At 40.2% G+C, this 23,995-nt stretch overlaps 1 protein-coding gene across 1 annotated transcript in view; it reads left to right on the forward strand.

Moving 5' to 3' along the window:
* LOC103061864 (cadherin-like protein 26) overlaps window positions 1-19,700 on the forward strand; it is a 32,162-nt gene extending 12,462 nt beyond the window's left edge. The window contains exons 4-17 of the mRNA XM_088153645.1: window positions 406-549; window positions 1,840-1,987; window positions 4,645-4,811; window positions 5,662-5,790; window positions 6,597-6,782; window positions 6,956-7,227; window positions 7,991-8,139; window positions 10,250-10,474; window positions 12,362-12,580; window positions 14,836-14,960; window positions 15,339-15,431; window positions 16,534-16,632; window positions 17,096-17,185; window positions 19,090-19,700. Coding sequence (XP_088009771.1) covers window positions 406-549; window positions 1,840-1,987; window positions 4,645-4,811; window positions 5,662-5,790; window positions 6,597-6,782; window positions 6,956-7,227; window positions 7,991-8,139; window positions 10,250-10,474; window positions 12,362-12,580; window positions 14,836-14,960; window positions 15,339-15,431; window positions 16,534-16,632; window positions 17,096-17,185; window positions 19,090-19,290 — 2,247 coding nt within the window. The 3' untranslated portion in view covers window positions 19,291-19,700. The remainder of the gene's footprint in view (window positions 1-405; window positions 550-1,839; window positions 1,988-4,644; window positions 4,812-5,661; window positions 5,791-6,596; window positions 6,783-6,955; window positions 7,228-7,990; window positions 8,140-10,249; window positions 10,475-12,361; window positions 12,581-14,835; window positions 14,961-15,338; window positions 15,432-16,533; window positions 16,633-17,095; window positions 17,186-19,089) is intronic.
* The last annotated feature ends 4,295 nt before the right edge of the window (window positions 19,701-23,995 follow it).

The raw sequence follows: 23,995 nt of genomic DNA on the forward strand, positions 1-23,995 counted from the left end.
TGTCAGGAGCCAAGACTGACTCAAAGGCAAATATATGGTAAATTACCCAAGCTTGGTCAAAACTCATATTTAGCAACATGCTTGCAATATCATAACAAAAGCAGCTATTAAGATGAGATAATGTGAAAGAATAATCTATACCTCCAGTTATGGCTGGCATACAGTAGTATATTTCTATTAGTGGAAGAGGCATGCAGCTCCTAATCAGGTCTGTCAAAATCTCAACTGGAAGGGTGTCCAACTCACTAGGAAGCAAAAAGAGCCTGCATGGGAAAGGAGAGGAAAAAATAACTCATTTCCATTTACAAAATTATGGATTATTTGCCTCATTTTTTAAAAAAATAAGATAGTTTAGAAAAAACATTGGAAATCTTACCTAGATGTTGCAATCTGTTTTGTTTATAGGTTTCCAATGATGTATCCCAGGGTGTATCCGTAAAATATTCAATGAATAAACTCGATGTGCCTGGATTATTTTTTATCAAAGAGACCTGCGGACAAATATACGTGAATGGTTGCATAGATCGAGAGACAACACCCTCTTTTCCAGTACTTATTTATCTATTTTGCAGATTCTGGGCAAAGTCCTTCAGTAAACAGAGAAAAAATCCAAATGAAACAAATCCCAACTAATGCAACTTCCTCTTGAACCCATCATAACATCCCTAATCACATTGGGCCAAAGGCATGACAGATTAGCTCTTCTGAAAAGCAAGGAGCTTGCCCGTAGCTTTTCACACCTTGTCCTGTATACCTGGGAAGGAGGGGGGACTCTCAGGAGACCTTTTCATGACGATCGGACAGGATAGGCAGATTCTGTTGTTAGGGTGTTGCCTGATATAACCTGGCATTGCACTAAGTGAGGCTTTAAAGGTAGGGATCAGCATGATTTGGGCCTAGAAATCTATTAGGAAGCAGTGCAATAGTTTAAGGTAAGTGTTTTTCTGCACTAATGTGGATGGCCAGCACTTTAGCCACTGTGTGGCAACCCCATGTAGATTGTGTTAGAATAGTCCTATTAAGTGTTGATTATGCCATGAATTACTGTTGCCAGGGCATCTTGGTCTAGGTAGGGCCATAATTGAAGTACCAGCCAAAGCTGGGTAAAGACCTCCCTGCTCTTGGATTTCATCTGTTGTTTGCATGATGATATGAGACTATATCCTAGTAATTGATTCGCTTGCTCAGCCTACTTTCTAGCTACTAAATAAGTATTACAACTTCATGATCTGGCTTACAACCTTTATACTGTACGTCTTGAACTGCATAAAGCACACCCTTGTTAACTGCACTGTGCTTCATTTCATAGTACCCATTCCTTTTGCAAGGTTTTTTTTAAATAACATAGTTTGTAGGCATGGTCATAGAATAACTGAATCTGTGGCTTTTAATAGCCTTGGGGGGCAAAATTGAAGATGTTCAATTATATCTAGCAGAAAAGCACCCTAAACATTAATCTAAAACCCAGCTCTTATTTACAAAATCCAAGAATTTGCTCAGCCTTTTTATTTATTGTAGTTTTCCCCAAACAAATGGCTTTAAGATGTAAGAGACTACAAGAGTGACCATGAGGGCTAGGATTGGTGAGTTAAATTGATTGATTGATTGATTGATTGATTGATTATAAATTGAAATATTGTAGATTAATATAATGGGAGGCCTAGCATAGTTTTAAGAAACCCATAAATCTCCCTGCAGCAGAACTCAACTCCACTTGACAAATCCTAGTCATACCCACATATATATGACTCCCCCACCTGCAATATTAAGCAGTGATCAAAAGTTTGGCTGAAGTCATTCTGCTTGTGTGATCATTTAACCTGATTTCCTATTGTTCAGGTCTATTTCGAAGTTCGTCATGAAGAGACTGAGAAAATGCTAGACAATCCCTTGTTCTTCACCATTCAGATTAAAGATATAAATGACAATGCTCCTGAATTTCTCCATAGGGAATTTAATATCAATATCAAAGAAAATCACAACAAAAGTGAGTATCCTTTCAAATCTGGGCAATATCAGGCAGGAGGTATTGTATCTGGTAGATTCCTGCCCTTTTTTTTTTTTTTTTGACCAAGAACTCGAAAGAGAAATTCATTCCTACATACATGTAAAAGAAACATTTCTCTTCTGATTACATCATTTCTCTTCTGATTACATTTTATGTATTTTTAAATGGGGATAACAGGGGTGTCTGCAGTGAGGGGCCCAAAAGTTAAGAAGGTTGGTGCAACTGCAGGATCAAAGCCCTGCCCCTTTTTAATGCGCATTGCACATATTGCACACACATAGAACCCCTCCCCCCCCAGGGAAGAACATTATCTTGAATATGTAAATGGATTTTTATTAATGGTTCTAAATTTGCTGTTTCATGGGGAATACTGTTGGAAAGGAAACTAGATTTTTTTCTCCCAAATAATTCACTTTTAAAATAGGGTTGTCTTAGATCTGCTAATAATATAGTAATAAAGCAATGAGGTTTTTCCCCTTTAAATTATATTCCTTTGCCACAGCCATCTCTAATTCAAGATCATCTGCCTTCTGGAGTAAATGTGGAAGATCATATGGATCTGCAGTAAACTGGTATTGACAAGTGATGAGAACTCAGGTTATCCACTTGTATGTTTGAGCTGTTTTGGAAAAGAAGAACATTTCAGTTGTTGGATCTGCTCTTTGCACCTGATGTATATTCTAAGACCCAGAGTTGCTCCTCCATTGACAGAAGGGTTCCCTTGTTCATGGGAACACTGTTTCTAGGCCTGGGGAAAAACCTTGCATGAGGGAATTTATTTATTTCAACTTCTGTGGCTGCCCATCTCAAAATCCTGACTCTGGGTGGCTGATAACAGTTAAAAACACCATAAACAACATAATAAATACAGTAATACCTCGGTTCACGAACGCTTCTATTCACGAACAATTCGGCTCGCGAACAGCAGCGTTCGCAAAATTTTGCTTCCATTCGCGAACTCTGCATTGGGTGATGAACATGACCCGCAGCCATTTTCCCTGCTCTGACACGTGGTCGAGGCTTCCTCTAGGCGAGATCGCCTTTACTTTGTTTCATATTTTTGTGGTTAAAAAAAAAATACATACGGTTCAGAATGGATTAACCTTATTTACATTGAACCTTATGGGAAAATTTGATTTGGTTGGTGACCAAATCGGTTGGCAACCACGTTCATAGGGGTCAGAATGGATTAACCTTATTTACATTGAACCTTATGGGAAAATTTGATTCGGTTCGCGATCAATTCGGCTCGCGACCAGAATCGTGGAATGATTAAGTTCTTGAACCGAGGTTCCACTGTACATAATCAGCAGCTTAGATAAAACCAAAAGAACATCAAATCAGCATCAATATAACCATTTCATGGGCTCTGCCATACATTCTAACCCCCATGCATGCTAACAGAGCCATGTCTTCAAGGCCTTATGAAAGACCAAGAGGGTTGGAGCTAATCTTATCTCCGAGGGGAATGATGTTCAAAAGAGCAGGTGCCACAACAGAAAAGGGTCTCTTCCTGGGTCCTGCCAGATAGCACTCTCTAATAGATGGGACCCGGAGCATGCCTCTCCTGCCAGATCCAATGGGGCAGGTAGGCACAACTGGGGAGAGGCAGTCCCTCAAATAACCTGGCCCCATGTCATGAAGAGCTTTATAGGTAACTACCAGCACCTTGAATTGAACCTGGAAGCACACTGGCAACCAGTGCAACTTGCAGGGTAGGTGTAATACGTACTGCTTGAGGACCACACACAACTGCTTGTACTGCTGCATTTTGATCCAGTTGCAGCTTCCACATGCTCTTCAAGGATAAAGCACATTGCAGAAGTCCATTTGGGAGGTGACTAAGGCATAAGTGGCCATGAGCATAGCCTCCCTGTCATTATGGCCATGGCTGCCACCTGTTTCTCGAACAGGAGTTCAGGAGGACCCCCAAATTTGCACTGGTTCTGTTTGGGGTAATGTAACATCCAGAACAAAAAATGGAAAGTCCCTGGAGTCTGGGGCTCCTAATACCTAGAACTAGGGTTACTTCTGTTACTATACTTAATTCCCATCCTCTCCCCCCCCCCCATTTACATACTAATGAGTGTTTTTATTTTAGACTGCATTATTACCTGGATACTTAATACTTTATCTGTATATGTTATTTTAAGCTATTGGCATTTTGATGTAATAAAGCCTATCTATTTCCTTTTTTTTTTTTTTTGGTCCCTTCAAGTCAGTCTTGACTCCTGATGACTGCCTGGACAGGTCCCTGCAGTTTTCTTGGCAGGGTTTTTTTGAAGTGTTTTGCCCTTGCCTCCTTCCTAGGGCTGAGAGAAAGTGACTGGCCCAAGGTCACCCAGCTTGGCTTCATACCTAAGGCAAGACTAGAACTCATGGTCTCCTGGTCTCTAGCCTGGTGCCTTAACCACTACACTAAACTGGCTCTCTCATGGTCTATATGAAATCAAAATCTAAAACTAGATTTTCCTTTAAGTGGCAAAATTCAATCTTTATATGGTGGTCTTTTCTAGACAGAAACACTAGGTATAGGTAATATCCTTATGATGGACACTTAGGAAAACATTCTCTCTCTATAGATCCCGGTGAATTTCATGATGTTGCTCTAATGTGCTTCAATGTTCCTATTGTAGATGAACCTGTTTTCATTATCACAGCAACTGACAAGGACCAAGAAGGCACTGCAAATTCTGAAGTGGCATATTTTCTGCTTTCACAGACGCCTCATCTGAACCCTTCTCTCTTCACTATGGATTCCTCTAGTGGCTTAATACACATTACAGGATGCTTGGATTATGAGGTATAATCCTTACAAACAAAGTTACAATGATAGCTACATAAGTTCTGCATCTTGGCATGATACACTCCAGTAGAACTATCCAATAAAATTAGATCGTTGATTCTGTCTTTTCGTCTGATATGTCAATATCTAATCTTAATCCACTACCCTAAACTAAATGTTTATCTTAGTTCTTCTGAGTGCTGTGAATGAACAGTGAAATGGTAAGTTAAAGGAATGTGGATAGAATTGGTATTTGGAGCCAGGAAATTGGCCAAATTTAATCTACTTGTTAGCGAATCAGAGAGTTATCTTGATCCATTTTCTCTTAGCTGACACATTGTGATTGGTGAGTTGGAAGGATAAAAGAATAGGTAAAAACCAATGTTTGGCACATAGATCTTGTGGCATAAATGACTAGAAATATGTATTGTTTTTACAGATGTTACAAAACCTTGTGTGTGTGTGTGTATAAATATAAATATACATATATAATATAGCACAATCCTCCCAATTTACCTAATAAAATTGTTATCCAGCTAGGTTTTAACTTGTGGCTATAGAACATCAATGCAGATACAAGATATATTTAAAGTGACTGCATGATATAGATACTTTGATAGACAAATTAAAGTGATCCTCAGCTGTTTGAGGGAACAGACTATGTGTATTAAACTCTGGCATCTCATATAGTCATGATCTTATATCTTGCCACTATCTCTTTACTATTTGGAGGACTGCATTTTTAGAAAAGAATGACAAAATTCATACCCTAATTTTGAAAATTTCCAAAAGGATAATGATAATGTCAAATTTTCTTCTTCCTTTTATTGATAAAAAGAACCTGTTTTTAAAATTTACTATCTTTAAGGCTGATAGGACTTTCAAACTTCTGATCAGGGCTTCAGACCATGGATCTCCGTCCTTATCATCAACTGCAACAATCAATATTGCTCTAGAAGATTCTAACAACAATTTGCCTGTATTCATCCAAGAAAATGTAAGATGTTTAAGATGCCTACTGATAGTGTGAGAGAAGTTATGCTGGACCCAGCCATGAAGGATAAAAGTATATTCCTTTAACTCATGTTTGCAGGCTCTCAGAACAAGATTTGTAGTCATAAAGCATGGTTTCCTTCTGAAGAACTTCACTTTGTGATGGTTAGGAGGACCTGCATTCCATTCCTTGAGATGTTGCTGAAGTGCAGGTCCAGCCAACATGGCCATTGGTGGAGGATCCTGGGATCTGTAGTTCAGCAAGATTTGGAGGGTGGGATATTGCCCACCTTGATATGCTGTGTAACTAGAAAGCATAGATTCAGTTTGATTGGGGAGTAGATATTAAGAGTGGTAACCCTATTGTTGCTTCCTTAAGCAGAATAAGAATTCTGCCATGTCAATGTTCTGTGAGATCATTATTAAATTATTGGTCCAACTATGAAGGTATACAGCAAGGAGATCCTTTTGATTTCTCTTTGTGGGGCATGCCAATGGTAAAATTATTCCCAAATGGATGGTTTTCCTGGGTCAGAAGAATGCATGGTAACCATTTAATTCAGAAAGGAATGCCACCATTTGTCCATGCCAGAAAAGAACAGTGGTGTGCATTTGGGACTGTTATTGGAGTGAAGGTAATCTCACTTTTTGCCTTTGACAGTTTTAGTCATTTAAATCTCTGTGTACTTCTGCCTGCATAACCCAACTCAGCCTTCTGCCTCTTGGTCATGATTTGGCAAGAGAGATAATGGGATACAGTGCTGGAAACTATCTTTTATGTGTCACAGTACTCTTTCTGTGTCTTCCAAGTATCATACGGATGTCCCAGAGGGTACAACCAAAGATGATATCCTTCGCCTCAAGGTGGAAGATAAAGATAGTCCTAATACACGTGCTTGGAGAGCCAAGTATACAATAAAGTCAGGAAATAAAAGAGGAAACTTTGCCATTGTGACGGATCTGAAAACTAATGAAGGTGTTTTAAGTGTCATCAAGGTAAGGCAGGCTGACAAAGATAGAGATAAGATTTCTAGAATCATTCCATTGGCTACCCTGACTATGGATTATGGGAGCTGCAGTGGCACTCCTCTAGAAGGCATCAGATCTGGGAAGATGGAAGAGGAAGCCAGAACGTATTAATGGAAACTCTTGTGGTTTATTTTTTTCAGCCTTTGGTCTATGATAGTCCTTCTGTGAGGATACTTGTCATTGTTGTGGAGAATGAAGAGCCCTTCTTTTTATGTGAGAGAGGCTTGGTGAGCATCATTGCTCCTCCACAATTGTCTGAAGTGTCAGTGAGCATTAATGTCACAGATCAGAACGATGCCCCTCAGTTCAATCCTCCAATTCTTAATCTTCAACGCCAAGAAGGGATAAAGGCCGGAACTAGGCTTGTGCAATATGAAGCTCAGGATTCACACACAGCGCAAGACAAGTTAAGGTGAGTGCTTATGTCTGGTGTTCTTCTGTGAATGTTATTCACAGAGCAGGGAGCTTTGCCAGACTTACTTTTTAACTTTTAGATAGATGGAACATCATCACTATCACTATCGCCATCATTTTTTCTTTATAAAACATGAAAACAAAGTGCAACATTTTTGTTACAAAACTTTTCAAGTCAGATCTATGTGGGCCTCATAACTTAAAAATCAGATAAAAATATTGAGTTAGGGCAACTTTACCTTGTAAGTTTGGGTAAGAAGTAAGGATGCTGCTTCACTTCATTGAAAATCTAAGATTGAGATTTTGCATAGGTCAGGAAACATTAAAACTAGTGTGGAATCCACTCCTCTAAACCTTGTTGTGTGGGAAGTGACTTCTTGTAATTACATAGTAGAGGTGAACACACTCCGCATCTGTTCAAAGAAACGTTCATCTATTCTTTAAAAATTTCAGGGTTAATCTCTGACACGAATGATTGGGAAAAAAAAAAGATAGACTTGTTTATTAAACTACTCTGTAAAATTAACTAGGCTACAGTGGCCTTCCCCAACCTGGTAACCTCGAAATATATTGGGACTGTAATTCCCAAAATCTCCAGCCAACATGGTATTCTTTGAAATGCCTTCCAAACTCTAGGCTAAGGAACCCTGGCCATGATAGTTAATTTCCAGTCCAGTGGAGGTTAGGAGACAAACCCTCTCTGGTCTACATAACTATTCATAAAGTTTATCACTCATGTTTAAAACATTTGCTTTTTTAAGATACAAAATAGTGTCTGACCCAGGTGGTTGGGTGAAGATCAGTGATACTCGTGGAGTTGTGACCACTGCAAAAATTCTTGATAGAGAATCCCCATTTGTGAACAACAGAACGTACACATACACCATTGTGATTCATGCCATTGATGATGGTAAGTTCCACCTTCCTTCCCTGTTTGTTAATTCTTGAGGATGGACAAGATCAAGGTTCAACAAAAATTCAAAGTCATCCCAATCTAATACAATTTCAGAATTGGTTCTCTCTCTCTGTGTTATAAAAGTTGGAGTATTTTTTTTTTTGATATAAACTTTTCTAGTTTTTGTGCAAGTTGACACAGTTGCCTAGGGTCTGTGAAGCAAGACAGCACGGAGTACATGGTGAGGTTGCCAGAGATGATAAAAGTTACACCCTGTGCTCTGAGATGCCTTCTGAATATGTTTAGCTGCAAGCTTTAATTACCCTACAAAGGAAAATATCACTGGCAAGGCAAGTGATGCTGTTGAGGTGTTTACTCAATGCCTGGAGGCTCTGTGAGCATCTGGATGGGTTAGAACAGTCTTCAACTCAGCCTTAGCAAGACTGAGTGGCTGTGGGGTGTTACTCCCTGGTCAGAGGTGGTGCACAACTTGGGTATCCTCCTGGAGTCATAGCTCCTCCTCAAAGAGCAAGAGGCAGACATGTTGAGGGGCATTGGCAGAAATCTGTCAATCTCTGGTTGCAGCTGTTTCTGGATCAGGAGATTCCGCTCACAGTCAGGCATTACTTAGTCATTTCCCCATTGGATTACTGCAATGGAGCTGCCCTTGAAAAACATGTGGAAGCTTCAGTTGGTCCAAAGGGCACAGTTCTGGGCACATCGAAGTTTGTCCATGCTACACTGATGTTGCATAGAGCTGCATTGGCTCCCAATATTTTTAACATCTTTTTATTCTTTGTTTTATTTTTATTTTTATATTTTTCATGTATTTATTGACTGTTTTTAGCTTTGTTGCATGCCACCCAGAGTTGTCTGTGGTGAGATAGGTGGCTATATAAATTGGTTTAAAAAATAAATAAAATAAATATGCTTCCAGGTGCAGCTCAAGGTGCTGGTTATCACCTTTAAAGCCCTGAATGGTACAGGGCCAAGGTACTCATGGAACCTCCTCTCTTCATGGTTTCTGTCCATCCCACCAGTTCTAACAGGGCAAGATCGAACAATATCATCGTTTGATGGGACTTAGGAGACATGTCATCTTTGTCATGCACCCACCCTATTGAAAAACCTACCCCCTGAGATCCAGAAGACCCTGAACCTCTTCTGGAAGACTGTGAAGACTTGGCTCTTCCTCTGGTGCTGGGCAGAAATATTAGCTTAGCCCCATATAAGTGTGGTTTCTTAGGGTGCCTTAGTTATGGTATTATTATTATTATTATTATTATTAATAATAATAATAATAATTATTATTATTATTATTTTAATTCTGTTTTTGTATTTTGTTGATAGAGATTTTATTTTGTGTGTGTTTCTGTGTGTATGTGTCAGGTCCAGCCCAAAGAACTCCAAGAGACAATGCAAATACAGTTCTGTTACATTTATTAGCTTCCACCTCAAGACAGAAATTCCCCAGACTGAACCCTAGTTCCCAAGCCAGCCAGCCACAACACCGTGAATTCCTTAGGGAGGTGCCAGCCTCATCTTCTTGAACTTCCCACGCTCCTGCTGGGGGCTAAGAACACGCTTATCTCCCTGAGCCTGGCCTTTATAAGTCCATTCCATCACATCATGGAGGATGGTTGTTAGCCACCCAGGGTTATGTTCTGTATGTAAGATAGGCAGCCATATACATTTTATAAATAAATAAAATGAAATCCATCATTAAATTCAGCAATGCACTATTTTTTTTTCAGGCCATTGCTCTTGTTTTTGAGGTTATTTATTTAGTATTAAATTTATATGCCACCCATCTCCCTCAGAGGGTGACTCTGGGCGGCTTACAATGTGTTAAGTGATGTGTTGTGTGTATGGTCAGGAAAAACGATTTGATTTAGTTGAATTTACATTTAATACATTAATTGAAATGCAATTAATCTCCATAATTTAACTGTTTTCTTCTTTTATTTCATTGCAAACTTGATGGCAACTTGCAGCTTCTTCTGGAGTTTTTGGAAGCTGCATGCAAACCATATGTCTAAATTACATAGTCCTGTCTAAGCTTGAAGATTCCTTCCTGCTTCCATAGATGGTTTTTTTAAAATTAAAATATTGTTTTCTCTCCCAGGTGTTCCACCATTAACTGGCACAGGTACCATCGTACTATACCTCTCTGACCTTAACGACAATCCTCCAATGCTAGTTACGTCATCCTTGATGATCTGTGTGGAGAAAGGAAATGGTCCTTTCCATATAAAAGCTGAGGACAAAGATTCCTATCCATATGCAGAACCCTTTACGTTCTTATTGGAAGAGGGTATCAAAAATTCCTGGAAACTGGAAAAGAGCTCTGGTAAATGACTTCTAATTGGGAATTGCCATGTCCTTTGATTTCACCTCCATTCCTGGGAATGGAGAAAGAAGTATGGAAGTCTCGCAGATCATCAGCCCTTCAAGGCAGGCCAGGTCAAAAAATAAACAACACATGGATTCCATAAGTGCTACTTTATTGTTATAGGCTATAGTAACTGAATCTTGAAAACCTGTCCGAGTTTTTCTCTCTCCCATTTTATACTAAAGAAAATCAAGGTGGGATTGAGCTTCTTCCTCATGCTTGCTTCAATCTCTAGACTGTGTGTGTAATCACTTCTCTACATTCTTCCTTAGCAGATAAATCCCTTTATGGTATTAATAAAACAAGATTGGATTTTTTAACTGCATTCACACAACATGTTAATCAATGGATTCATGTTGGGGGTTTGTGCAATACATTAAACAGTAAATAAACTAAACAAGCTAGGTTCATCTAACACACTAAGCCAGGAAAAAAAAACCTTGTTATGTTCCTTCTGTGAACACAGCCATTGAGAAAGATTCTGTTTAATTTTGAAGTTAGAGGTTTATTTATTGATGTATGAGATTTATAGGCCACTGCAATCTATTACAAGTCAGGGTAGCGTCCAAAATACAACACTAAAGATACAATACAAATCCAGAATTATATCATCAAAAGAAAAAGGGAAAAATCAACAATCATTTAAAAGATAAGAACCTCACACAAGGATTCACCCCCTCTGATTCAGGACTTGTGGATAGAACCAGGTTTTAAAGACTCAATTAAATATGAACAGGGTGGGGATGAACTAATGTCAGGGAAAATGATATTTTGAAGGACAGATTCATGACAGAGGGACCATTCCTGAGTCTCACCAGGTGATATTAATCTATGGGACTCAGAGCAGACATGCTCTGTCTCATCATAAAGGATGGGCAGCAACTGGGGGATAGGCAGTTCCTCTGATAACCCAAGTCCTATGCCATGAAGGGCTTTCTAGATGATAATTAGCAGATTTCTTATTATACTGGGCATCAGCGCTATTTTCAGCTAGACCTACAGTTTCCTTTGCCATAGGAGTACTTGTTTGATTTGATCAGGAAAGGGGGGGTAAAAAAATTGGTAAGCATCAGGTCTGCTTTCTCTGTAGACTTCATACTGCTTATCAAGCAGAGGGGACAATTGTTGTACGCCCATATTCCTGAGCTCAGGAAGCTATGAGTATCCCAAGATGCTCCCTGACCACTCAAAAAAGGATAAAGAAATGTCCACCAGAAACTTGTGATCTTGTGAAACCTCAGAACGCTACAGCAGCCTCCCGTGTTCTTGCCCGTAAGAGTGAAATATCATGAGATGTTGATATTTGCTTGCAATTTCAGCTTCTTCTGTATGTGCTTGTGACATTATGTGATGGATCCCATTCTCTTCCTTTTTACATCTAAAGAGGACCCCGGCACTCGATTATACATGGTCCTCTTTTGTGCATTTAATTTCCTTTGGGAACTAAGGAGTGTTAAGAGTATACAGGAAGGAATGGGAGCCCTGGGGTGGTGAAGCACTTTAAAGATAAGTAATTAATGCTGGGGTATAATTTTTAATGATGTTCGTTCCTTTTCTTTGCTATTATGTCAGCAGTCCTTTTGCAGGCTTCTAAAACAGTGGGTGTTAGAATCCATTTCTTCAGAAATTTCCAGGGCAGGCTGGCCAGCTAACCCAATTTGTAGGAATTTTACCTACAGCATTTGTTAAAGGCAACCAGCTCCAGAAATGTAAAACACCCTTACTCCAGTGGGTAGCACTCAAATGTGTGAAGCTTCTAGTCCTTACTGCAATATCAGCATAATGACCTTAATGAGGCTAGTTGAGGAATGATGCATACTTTTGTTCCTTCTTGCTGTTTTCTAGGTAATTCTGTTGATCTTTTTATGCGGAAAATCCTCCCTCTCGGCAATTACTCAGTGCCTCTCCGTATACTAGATATGCAAAGTTTTTATAAGCAACAGAGTCTGCATGTCAGGGTATGCTCTTGTCTGAATAGGATCATTTGCGAAAAAGATCCTGAAGCACAGCTACTTGTTGGGGGACTAAGTGGTGGAATCGTGGCTATATTTCTATTATGTATATGTGAGTAACATGACAATGTATATATTTTGCTTTGTAGAAAATAGTGCACCATTTTGTGGTAGTTGTGCATGATACCTTATATCCACTATCAAAAACTACTCTGAATAGCTAGCCTCTTTCAGTTCAAAGTCCTAACTGATGCTTTCTCTAAAAGTCCTTTTAGCTTTTCTGAAAGTCCTAACTGGTGCTCTCTCTTCTGGGTGGAAATCCACAGCACTGAGATCAACATTGGAGAGAGAGCCTGCTCCATGTTTTCCCACATTCATTCTGGCAGATTTTTTAGCTGTAGTGCTTTGGTTTCATAATATTCTTCTGAAGGAAGTGGATCTTACGTAAAAATGAATGTTCAGGAATTTGTTTTGTAAGTTAATATGCTAACACACTAAGCCTTTGGTTGGCCAGGCATCAAAATAAGTGCCTCTTTTTCTGAATTATAGGAATTGAATCAATACATTGGTGCGTCATGTTAATCATTCTCTTTTGAGTCCTCCAAAACCTAGAATAGCTAAAGTAAGGCTACTAGATCTGATCTATAAAAGTCCAGATGGAAAGTCCAGTCTGCATGGAAGCAAAGAGAGTCTTCTGCATGTCTTTGTGGCCATCTAATGGTCATTTCAACTTTTGCAACCCAAATTTATTAAGCTAAACAACTCTGGAAGCTTCCATCTGTATTCTGTTTGACAGTGAACTCCAAGTGGGATCTCTGGCATCCTGCTTTTGTAAAACTCTGGGTCTTAAAACCAAGAATAATCTTGATTTGTTATTCTGATTTATGGTTTGGAAGAAGCCTAGACAAGCTGCAGGTGAATATTCCCTACTTTGTTTAGCCATTCCCATGGTCCACCTTCATCCACCATCACATTTAATCCCATTAAATCAGATTTCGGAGGAATTGTAATTAATTATGATGTGTAAAGTAGACCCTATCATTTATCTGATTATAATTTATTTCCACTCTTGCTTTGTACACCAACATTTGTATCCTATATTATTCTTAAAATCACCTTGTAGTCTGCCTTTGGATTGTTTCAGAGCTACAAAGAGAGGGAGTATGAAATGTTCTAAATAAATCTTACCTGAGTAAGTCAGGAGTTTTAAAACCTGGGCTTTTGAGCAAACAGTAATGACCTTGACTAAATTCCACATAATTCTAGTATAATAGAAGAACACTGGGTGGGTTGATACTTCATGCAAAGCTAAAACAAACCAGCCTACCTACAGCTTAACCCAGGCCTATATATGGACTGTCATGTAATATAGGGATGAGAGTGTGAAACAAGCCAGTGTGAGCAAATGCTGGAGGTCCAGAAGTTGGCCTACTGATCCTAAAGGAACCAAGATCCAGATGTCATTTTCTGAACAACTGGGCAAGATTGGTGGAACCTTTCTTTATTATTCTCCTTAACCTGTGTTTCCTAAGAGTTGTGCATAGAGAACTTTGCGAAAGATTCTTCTTCCTGTTATGGGTATAAATTCTGTAATTGTGCAGAGAGAGCTGATTTGATACATGTTTTCCACTTGATTATCCCAACTCCAGTGAGACCATCAGTTTACTGGGAAATGCTATTATGTCATGCTCAATACAATCCCTAATGTCTGGGTTCACCCAATTAAACCATATTATAATAAAGCATGTTGTATAATTTCAGTAAGAAAATATTAAAAAAAAAAGTCAAATGGCTCTTCAACCCTCTTCTTTGTTGGCAATTTTACCTTTCAGTAAGCCAGATTGTTGCTTTTCATCCTTGGACTGGAATCTCAGAAGCGTCTGAGAATCATTTATTTTGGTTATGCTGTTGGTTGATAGTAAATCTTAGATCAAGCATATATTATGAGTGGGCTGTGTCCTTACTCGGTGCCATGTGGAAGCAACTACCCTCTTTTTCTTAGATGCAACCATTGTCAAAGACCCTCATCCTGATTTAAAAAGCATGCTGTCCCATCTCCTTAGGAAATAATTTGGTCCACCATTCTTCTCTGGTTCCAAGGATTCCTGGAACTAGCAATCAAAGGACTTTAAGCAGCTATTCTCCCTTCCCCACCCTCCATCCCCATAATGTATGTTTTATGATAATAAAAGAAGATGGAGGAAAAGGCAGGAAAACAAAGGAAGGTGATGGCCCAAGAAAAACCTTCAGCTGAAACAGTCGTGCTGGGAAGAGATTCAACTAAAATTTTAGCAACCAATAAAATGCTGGAGAAGCGTGTTGTGGAGAGTTTGTGACATTGCTTGTTTCTCCCTTCCTTCTATGCAGTGGGCCTTGGTTTCCTGTGGTGGTATTTCCGCATCCATGCAAGAGTGGAGAAACACCTTACCTTAATTCCATATGGAGAAGCCAACCAGACTCTGATTCACTACAAGGAGGAAAGCCAACCTCAGGTGAGAAATAATATTGCTGGCCACTCCCCTTAACATTTTAGGGACAGGTCCTAGATTTCTAGTATAAGCCTGTGCATGCTACCCAGAAGGAAGTTCTACTGAGGTCATTAGAACTTACCCCTAAGAAATTATTAGTACAGTGGAACCTCGGGATACGAACGCCTCTACTAATGAACATCTTGGGTTACGACCAGCTTCGCCAGGAAAAATTTGCCTCGGGTTACGACCAACTCAGGATACGCCCAGAGTCACGGAACGGATTAAGTTCGTATCCCGAGGTACCACTGTACAATCTTCCACATTTTAATGTTTTGTCAATTGCAACTATCCAAAGAGACTTTCTTTTACTTTGTCTGGCTTCTTTATTGTCTCTTTTAGGATGTACCTGACTTGGGGAACCATGCAACACCGACATCACTACCTACAATATGGAGAGAAAACCAAAAAACTCGTGAGGAATTTTTCAAACAGGTGATCCAGTGGTTACAGAGATTATCTGATAAGGGGTGATCTGCAGCAGCCAGAATGAAATGAGTGGCATAGTTTCATATTTATGTTCTTCAGTGCAGTATTACCTGTAAGGAAGAGAATAGTTGAATCATAGCTATATTTGATTTGAATAATTTCTGGCACCTCTTCTTCTTATGATGGTCATTCCTAAAACATAATTTGTTTTATGATGATACTCCTCCAAACACAGTGTCCCCTTTCCAGCCTTGTCTGAGGCACCACTAATCTTGACATTAAAAAATAGATTGATGTGCTTTAGGGTAGTAAAATCGACTAAGGTGATTGTAAGCATTTAATGACCCAGGATGTCTTTACATCTGTTTCTTTTTCACCTTGTCTTGGACTGTTCTACAACCTTTGAATATTACTACTTTTGTACTAATTAAAATGGGTTATGGCCCCAGACATGGGTAGGTTCTAATCTTTTTGATGGACATAGTACAGGAATGTGAGCCCAGAAACTTTAATTCATCTGTCATTAGGCACAGGTATACTAGAATTACGATTATTTCATATTGAAAAATTCCTTTAATTTTGCCTTGGTATCTCAGAACTCTTTTTATATGTTTTCCTTTTTTAGCTAGCAAGTAGAGGTAGGACACGTTTGTAGAATGTTCAAAGTACCTATCAATTTCTTTGGCCTTTAGCAGCAGCAACCATAGGAATGGTCAGAGAGGGGCAGAAGGACAAAAGTAGGATCGTGCCATCATGATGCAAGATACACACCTTTGGTATGTGTGTTGTGACATCACATGTGTGCCCCAAAGAGGTGGAGCTTGTGGGATTGTGGTGTGACACTGCTTTCAACATTTTGAAAAGAGGTATCATCTGCAGATACCCCTGGCCTTTGCTCTGACCCATCATGATTGAGGGTGAGAAGAAGACAAATGTCATAGCTATTCTGCTGTCAAAAAGGACTGGCCTTGGAGAGATGGACTTCAGGAAGATACAGATTTTATTGGGAATCCTTCCAATGATTCTAGATCCTACAATATCCAAACATTAAAAAATGTGTTGTAATTTGATTCGTTATAAGTTCTGTATTCCCTTTTTCCCCCTAAAGAATGTCTCGGGGGCGATGCCAGTGAAGCATACAGAAAATCACCAACATCCTACTGGAAGTGTAACTTCACCCTTTTACACTATCAACGCTTGGAAGCAGGTTAGATAAACCATTTGAATTGGGATTGGAAACTTATTGGTAGATGGGTAGGCAAATAATTATTTTTTGAGTCCTTGAGAGCCGCAAAGTAGGTGGGACTGCATTATGGATGGGAACCAGGGCTGGCATTGCCCTTTTCTGCATTGGGGGAGTGGATTTTTTTGTTTTAAAATGGCACTAAGCCTATGCTAAGTGTTTTCTGCCTCAAAATGACCCACAATCAGGGAAACTGAAATTTGGCTGCCAAGTTGGAGCAGGTTCTGGCGGTCTCAGGAGGGGGACCAAGAAATTGTCCACCTCTGTATTATATAATTAAATACATCTCCTACTGTTTCTAATAGGATGCATCAGTTTAGAATAGGTGGCTAGCCAATATATGTTTGAAGGCAAAGTGGTAAAACCTTCTGGATGGATTTTAAGATGGGAGTGACTGTGAAGTTTCCTTTTTTCCTCCTTTCTGTAGCTGGACATCTGGAATCATCGGTACAATAAAACACGCAGGAAGAATTCACAGGATAACTTTTTGGAAACAGTAGCTGTTCTCTTGAAACGAGTAAGTGACTGGGGGGCAAACCAGGGCTTTCTTTTTCCAAATACTTTGAACTACCTAACGTAGAATATGTTTTGAGTATGGGCTCGACCTACAGACCTGAGATTTCCTAGTGGTCTTCCTGCCGAAATACATTGGGAGTGATTTCTTTCAGGCTGTGAAAGATAAAAATACATGCCTATCTGGAAGTGAAGTACTTGCCTATCACATGAAAAGATTCAGTGCTTGGAGGTTAGGATTCCAGCTGCTAGATGGGAAGACTTCTATAGAGCACCATATAGCTCCCCTCTTTCCATCTGCCATTCTCCATATGAGGTGCCACACAGCACCCTCCCTGGCCGCACTGTTAAAGCAGTGAGCCAGCTGAAAAGTGGGAAACCCCCCTGGTGGTGACCTCATACCTCCAGAGTTACCGAAGGGAAATGCTGATTTTGGGGGCCCAGTCTTGGCCTCTCTTTTTCCTCAACTCAACAATATACTCCAAATGTTAGGTGGCTGGATCCAATCAATAACTGATAACTGTTCCAACCTTAAGAATGGGAACAGCACAAGCCCTTCATGCATTAAATGTGTCTTGTAAATGATACCCCTGCTTCTTGTATTATGTTATTGGATTGACTGGAGGAGGAGAAACTCTTAGCTGAGCAGCAAGCAAGATTTAGGGAGGGCAGTTCTTCAATGGATCAGTGTGCCATCTTATTTTAAGAGAGTAATACCCATTCAGGCAACATCAGCCCTTATATGTTGCCCTCCCTGATTTATTCTTAGGGATGGTTCTGTAATTGTGAATCTTCTTCTAGTTCAGAATATATTTTGTTTCATTCAAGGTGGTTTCAATGGACTGTAATACTGTGTTCCTTTATAACTACTTTTAATTGGCAATAACACTAGTCCATGCTGCATTAGGCTGTAACTTTAACCATTGTGGCATTCCCATGGAATTATTTTTAGAGGACTTGTACTTAAAGTATCTAAACTGTCTTACAATGATGCTTGTGAGGGTTCCTTTTTTCCAAGGAGTGGAGACTGTAGCATAGCAGATAACTCTACACAATGCTTTATTGTGACACACACCTTCCCCAACAGTAGGCTGTTGCTCTGCATTAACTCCACCCCCCTAAGCCTTGCAAATTGATGTAGCCACATAACTACATCCTTAATACTCAGTCCTTAAAATGAAAGTCTCAAAATCTGTAAAGTGGCATACAACCTTTGCCTTCCTCCAAAAGTTCTTGCTCTCGTTGGGATGAGATGCTGCCCCAGTGTGGTTCCTCCTCTTCTGGCTGCTACCGAGCTCCAGGCCAAACTCCACGCTCTCCAAGCTCTTCAGCATGGTTGCTGTTGAGTTCCCAAGCCAAGCTCCAGGCAGGAGTCCCACCAGGATATGCTGCTTACTGTAGCTTATGGTCCTGGCAGTTGACTGATAGCCTGTAATAGTAAATTTCCAGATGTCGCCTCCCACTTCCTCGTCTGCTTGCTTTTTCCTTATCTCTGTTTCTCCTACACACCCACACTTTTGTGGGCTAAGGGCCTGGGTGAGGTGAGGCTGCCATATTCCTGAAAAGGCCAGGGTGTGGCTCAAGTAGCCAGATACCTGGGATGCCAGTATGGATGCTTGTGAGTAAACTGTGAGTGGGGGAATGAGTGAATGAATGAATAAGCCCATCTCCTCTCAAGTTTCTGAGAAAAAGCATGAGCTGTACTGAGCCTTGGGGAAGTGGGGGTGGGAAGTGTTTCTGCCTGGCTGCAGCTGTTTTTCTCAAGTGCAGAGAGCAGTCCCAACTTCATTTCCTCACAATGCTACATTGGGAACCTCCTTAAAAGGCCTCCTTGGGCCTTAACTATACCTAAATACACATGTAAATAAGCAGGTGATTAGTCTGAATGTTTTCTTCCTTTCTTCTCAGAAATGTAATGACATCACAAACTTGGAGGACAATATGGTTTATTATAGGCCTCATACTTATGCAGAGGAAGGAATACTGGAGAAATCCAAATCTTTATTGTCCCTGCTTGTTCCAGAAGATGACAAAGACAGCCTCCCTGACAATTTCCTGGATGCTTTGGAATCTACATTTGTCCCTCTTAGGAAAATCTGCAGCAAATGATGATGGCTCTTGGCCTGTCCTCAGCTTGTTTTCTCGATTCATCTGAAGATGAACTTTTTTATATACCAAGAAATATGCGCTGAAAAATATCCAAAGTGTTCCAGTGTTTCTCAGCACAAAAACACTTCCAGGTTTTAAAAACATAGATGGCAATCTTCTTGTGGAGAAGGGATAATATGCATTCCGTGATTTGTTTTACATTATGCAGAAGGCTTTCTTGATGAGAAGTTAAGTAGCTGCTTACTTAGAAAGTGGGATTCTATTTGTGCAAAATTTGCTGGGGCCTGAACTTGGTAGACAGATAACACAAACAAGGATTTCTTGGCAGATTTGCCATTAATCATAATTTGCAATGCCATATTTTGCATGCCTGAATGTTTTGTTTAATAATAAATCCATTTTCTAATATTTCTTCTTGTTATATAAAAATTTACCACAGCATGTGTGTCAGGGAGGGGGAGGGTTGGAAGCAACCAATTACAATTCATCAATCAATGCATTTTTTCCCCATTGAAACTGAAAATAGCTTCAAAGGGATTTTCCTGTTGATCTTTCTGAAACATTATTATCAAAGGTGGTAAAAGAGGGTGCTAACGCTGGTAGTTGAACTGGAGTTGAACTGGGAGGCTGTTTGATCTGGCGCCTGGGGGAAGGGGTATTTATGTTTTTAACTTTGTTTTTATGGATTATTGTGAGCCACCTAGAATCAATATATGAAATAGGCAGCCATACAAATCCTGTAAATCAGTGTTGTCCAAACTTGGCCACTTTAAGATGAGTGGACTTCAACTCCCAGAATTCCCCAGCCAGCATGGCTGGCTGGGGAATTCTGGGAGTTGAAGTCCACTCATCTTAAAGTGGCCAAGTTTGGACAACACTGCTGTAAATGAACAGAACAGAACAGAACAGAACAGAACAGAACAGAACAGAACAGAACAGAACAATAAAATAAATAGGGTTACATACTTTCTGTTCACTCAGAAGCTTCCTTGGCTGCTTATACTTCCCATTCTGAAAGAGCCCAACAGATGTTCTGTTTTCTTCCTTGGGATTTAATTCACACATCTGGTGTGAACCAGGGCAGCGTACCTGCCCACAAGCGGCCACCAAGGATCTCAGAACTGTATTGCGGACTAGTTGCTGTTTCCAAAGTCTCTTTACAGTAGCCTTAAGTACAGCACATTGCAATAATCCAAACTGCATATCACTAAGGCATGTGTCACTAATCTGACCTCATTAGGAACAGACGCGTTCTAGGTCTAGAATCATTGTCAGAAAATTAAAATAATTGGAGATTGCACCCTTGTTCTCTGTGGGGAAATTTGCTCCCCTGCCCAGAAAATGGGAGCTAGAAAAGATCCCAGGAGGCTGGAGACAAAGGTGGGAACAATGTCAGCAGTTTTGGGGGTTCATTACTGGTCATAGTCACTTAAGTGGTTGTTTTATGAGACTACCCAGAAAGTGATCTCTACATTCCAATTCTAACAAATTTCAATCTGACAAGTTTGAGGCACCGGGTGGGATGCTGTCCCAGAGGGCTGGAGCAGTGACAGAGAAGGCACGCTTCCTCAGTCCCACAAGATGACAATGTTTAATTGAAGGGATCTGGAATACATCCACTCTGCCTGAACATACCGGATGGGCAGAAACTACTGAAGACAGGTGGTCCCTCAGTTAACCAGGTCATCTGCCATTAAGGATTTTATAGCAATGACACTTGGGCATAAAGAGAAGTGCCCATTACTGCTCATGCCACTGCATTTTGAACCAGCGGTAGCTTCTGGATGATCTTCAAGGGTAGCCCCATGTAGAGCACATTGCAATAGTCCAGTCGTGAGATAACTAGAACATGAGTGACCAAGTGACCACCTCCTGGTTAAAGAAAAGGCAGAATTGATGCACAATATGTACCTGTGCAAAGGCCCTCCTAGACACAGCTTCCACCTGCTCCTTGATCAGTAGCTTCAAGTCCAGAAGGACCTCCAAGTTGCACGCCAGTCTCGAATGGGGAAGTGCAACCTCATGGAAGACCAACAGTGAAAATGTCCAGACCTGAACAGCTTCCAGGCACTGGGCTAGTACGTTGACAGCTTTACCTGGGGGTCGAGATGTAGAGCTGGGTATCTGAACTGATGGGTAATCTTACCCAATGCACAGTAGATGTTAAACAAGATCATTGAGCTCTGAGAACTCCACAAGTGAGGGGCTGCAGATGCGATCTCTCACCTCCCATCAACACTACCTGGGAACAACCACCAAGGAAGGAGGTGAACCACTACAACACAGTGCCTCCCAGTCCCTAGTCTTGCAGTCAGTCCAGAAGGATATCATGGTTGACATATTGAAGACCACTGAGAGATCAAGGAGCCCAAGGACGGATGCCACATCCTGTACCAGTTCTGCCAAAGGGCATTGACAAGTGTGACCAGCACTGTCTCTGTACTATACCCTAGTTGGTAGATAGATGCTTTTTGACTTCCCAGTTTAGGTCTGAGACAGAGTGATTGGTCCAAAGTAACCCAGTCACCTTCTGGGCCTAAGGACTGCTAACTTCCCATTCCTGGACAGGTAGTCCTCATATAGCGACCACAGTTGGGACCAGCAACTTGGTCGTTAAGGGAAGCAGTTGCTAAGTGAAACCACAACTGTGCTTATGGTCTTACTTCAGCTTTCCCTTGCTTTACAGACCTATGAAGGTTGTAAATGTGAGGATTGGCCACAAAGTTACTTTTTCATCACTGTTGTAACTGTGAATGGTTGCTGTACAAGGCAGTTGCTAAACAAGGACTATATATCTATAACCTATATCTATATCATTATCTATATACACATATACACACATACATACTTCCTTCCTATAGGACTACCAAATCTGGATAACTACTAGATGGGAGATAAAGTTAGCATTTTCTGGTCATCTGGAGTTTTGCAGCTCTGACTGGATAGTCCTAATAATTTATTTGTCAGAAGCCATATGCAAAAAAGGATAAGGCCCAGACAAACAAATTGAATTCATAACTATCAATCAAAATTGCCTGCATGATTACCACTTAAAACATACATCCAGGCATATACTGTACACATTTCCCCCAAACTCTTCCAGGGGTGAAAGTTCTCACAGTCAGAAAAAAACCCAACAACAGAATACTGTAGCAGACTTGACCATTGAAAAATAAACGACAGATGGAAAGTGAAGCCTCCCACCCCAAAGAAGGGACAGGATAGCTGTTAGATAGGGTGGTCAAGAGAAATAAGTGAGGAGAAACAGGATTGGATCATTTATTTATTCTCTAAATAGGGACTGCTCTTGAAATGAAGCACTCCCTAGAATTCTTTTGTTACAGCTTCCTAACTTTTCTTCAATAAAAGCTATGCACCAGAAGTTCTTGAATTTTTGTGAGTTTGCCTAAGGCTGGTCTACCAGTTAAAGGTTCTCCACAGTAGAGAAAGTGAAAAAGAAAACAGGAGGGAAATGAGGTGAGAGGAAGAGGAACCAAAAGGGAGGAACCAAAAGGGGAAACAGTCCAGGATGTAGAAGAGGTGAGAGAAATCTTGGGAGAGAAGGAAAAAAAAAAAAACAAGACCCAACAACCTTGGTTTAGAAAGGATGAATTTCAGCATGCAAACAGCCCATTCAAGTAACAGCTAATTTTTACTCTAATCTTCAAATGCATTCAAGCTTTCAGGGCTGAAATGTAATAATTGTCATTAATTATTATTCATTACATGCACTGTAACAATTTGCATCTCCCGCCTTTGTTTTCAGCAGCTTCTTCTATTGTTCGCCAGCAGACCCCGGAATTTTAAAAGTGAGTTTAGTATTATTTTTTTTCAGGGTGGTTATGCATGCATCAGAAAAAGATTACCTCCTGAATGTCTCTTTTTTGCAATTGTAGGAGACACAGAAGCCCTGCCAATGGAGAGAAAATATAACAAGTAAGCCCATGGATATATTACCAAGTATATTCTCTTACCAAGAGATATGAATGCCTATTATCTCTCTGAAACTTTTCTTCTGCTCCCATCTCTCAATATTGCACAGTTCAGAGGGCACAGGGTTTACTATGGCTTTCCATTGGTGATGTCTAATGCCTGAGAAACATTAAAAAGCCATTACATACAGTACTACAGTTGTTAAACCTGTGGATATATTTCTGTTGCAAATCATCCCATGTTTTTCTTAGTTTGACAATAAGATTAGGAATGGGAAGTAATCTGGATTATTTCATTCCAATTCTCTAAATACACTGTGAAGCCTGGCATAATATTTGCATATGTGAAAGCAAGGATTGCATAGTGAGACATTTAACAGGTTTCCATTAGCATATCTTTTAGATTCTGTATGCACGTAAGAGAGAGCCAAGCTCCCTTGCCTGGAAAAATTGGGTGCTTCTAAACCATAATTAAATTCTGTTGTTTTTTTTAAAAATCAAGCTAGGTTAAAGCCCATTCCCCCAAAGTAGTAGAGCAGTGTCCAAACTCCAGAGTCTATCAGGTAACCCCATTCTTAAATCCACAAAAGTTCCTCCTGCAGTGCTTAAGGGTCAGATTTGGATCAGGGACACCCAGGTTTAAGGGTCAGTGAGTGACTTTGGGTTGGTCACTCTCTTAGCCCAACTGAAAGGTGAGGATAAAATTAGGGCAAAACTCACCTGAGTCGCATTGGGTTCTCAGAGAACTACAGGTTAGATACCATGGTAAGTAA

The sequence above is a fragment of the Python bivittatus genome, unplaced genomic scaffold (assembly GCF_059951505.1).
Source record: "Python bivittatus isolate LINGU-HERP-01145 unplaced genomic scaffold, Pbiv_v1 ctg000700_np1212, whole genome shotgun sequence".
Taxonomy (NCBI): domain Eukaryota; kingdom Metazoa; phylum Chordata; class Lepidosauria; order Squamata; family Pythonidae; genus Python; species Python bivittatus.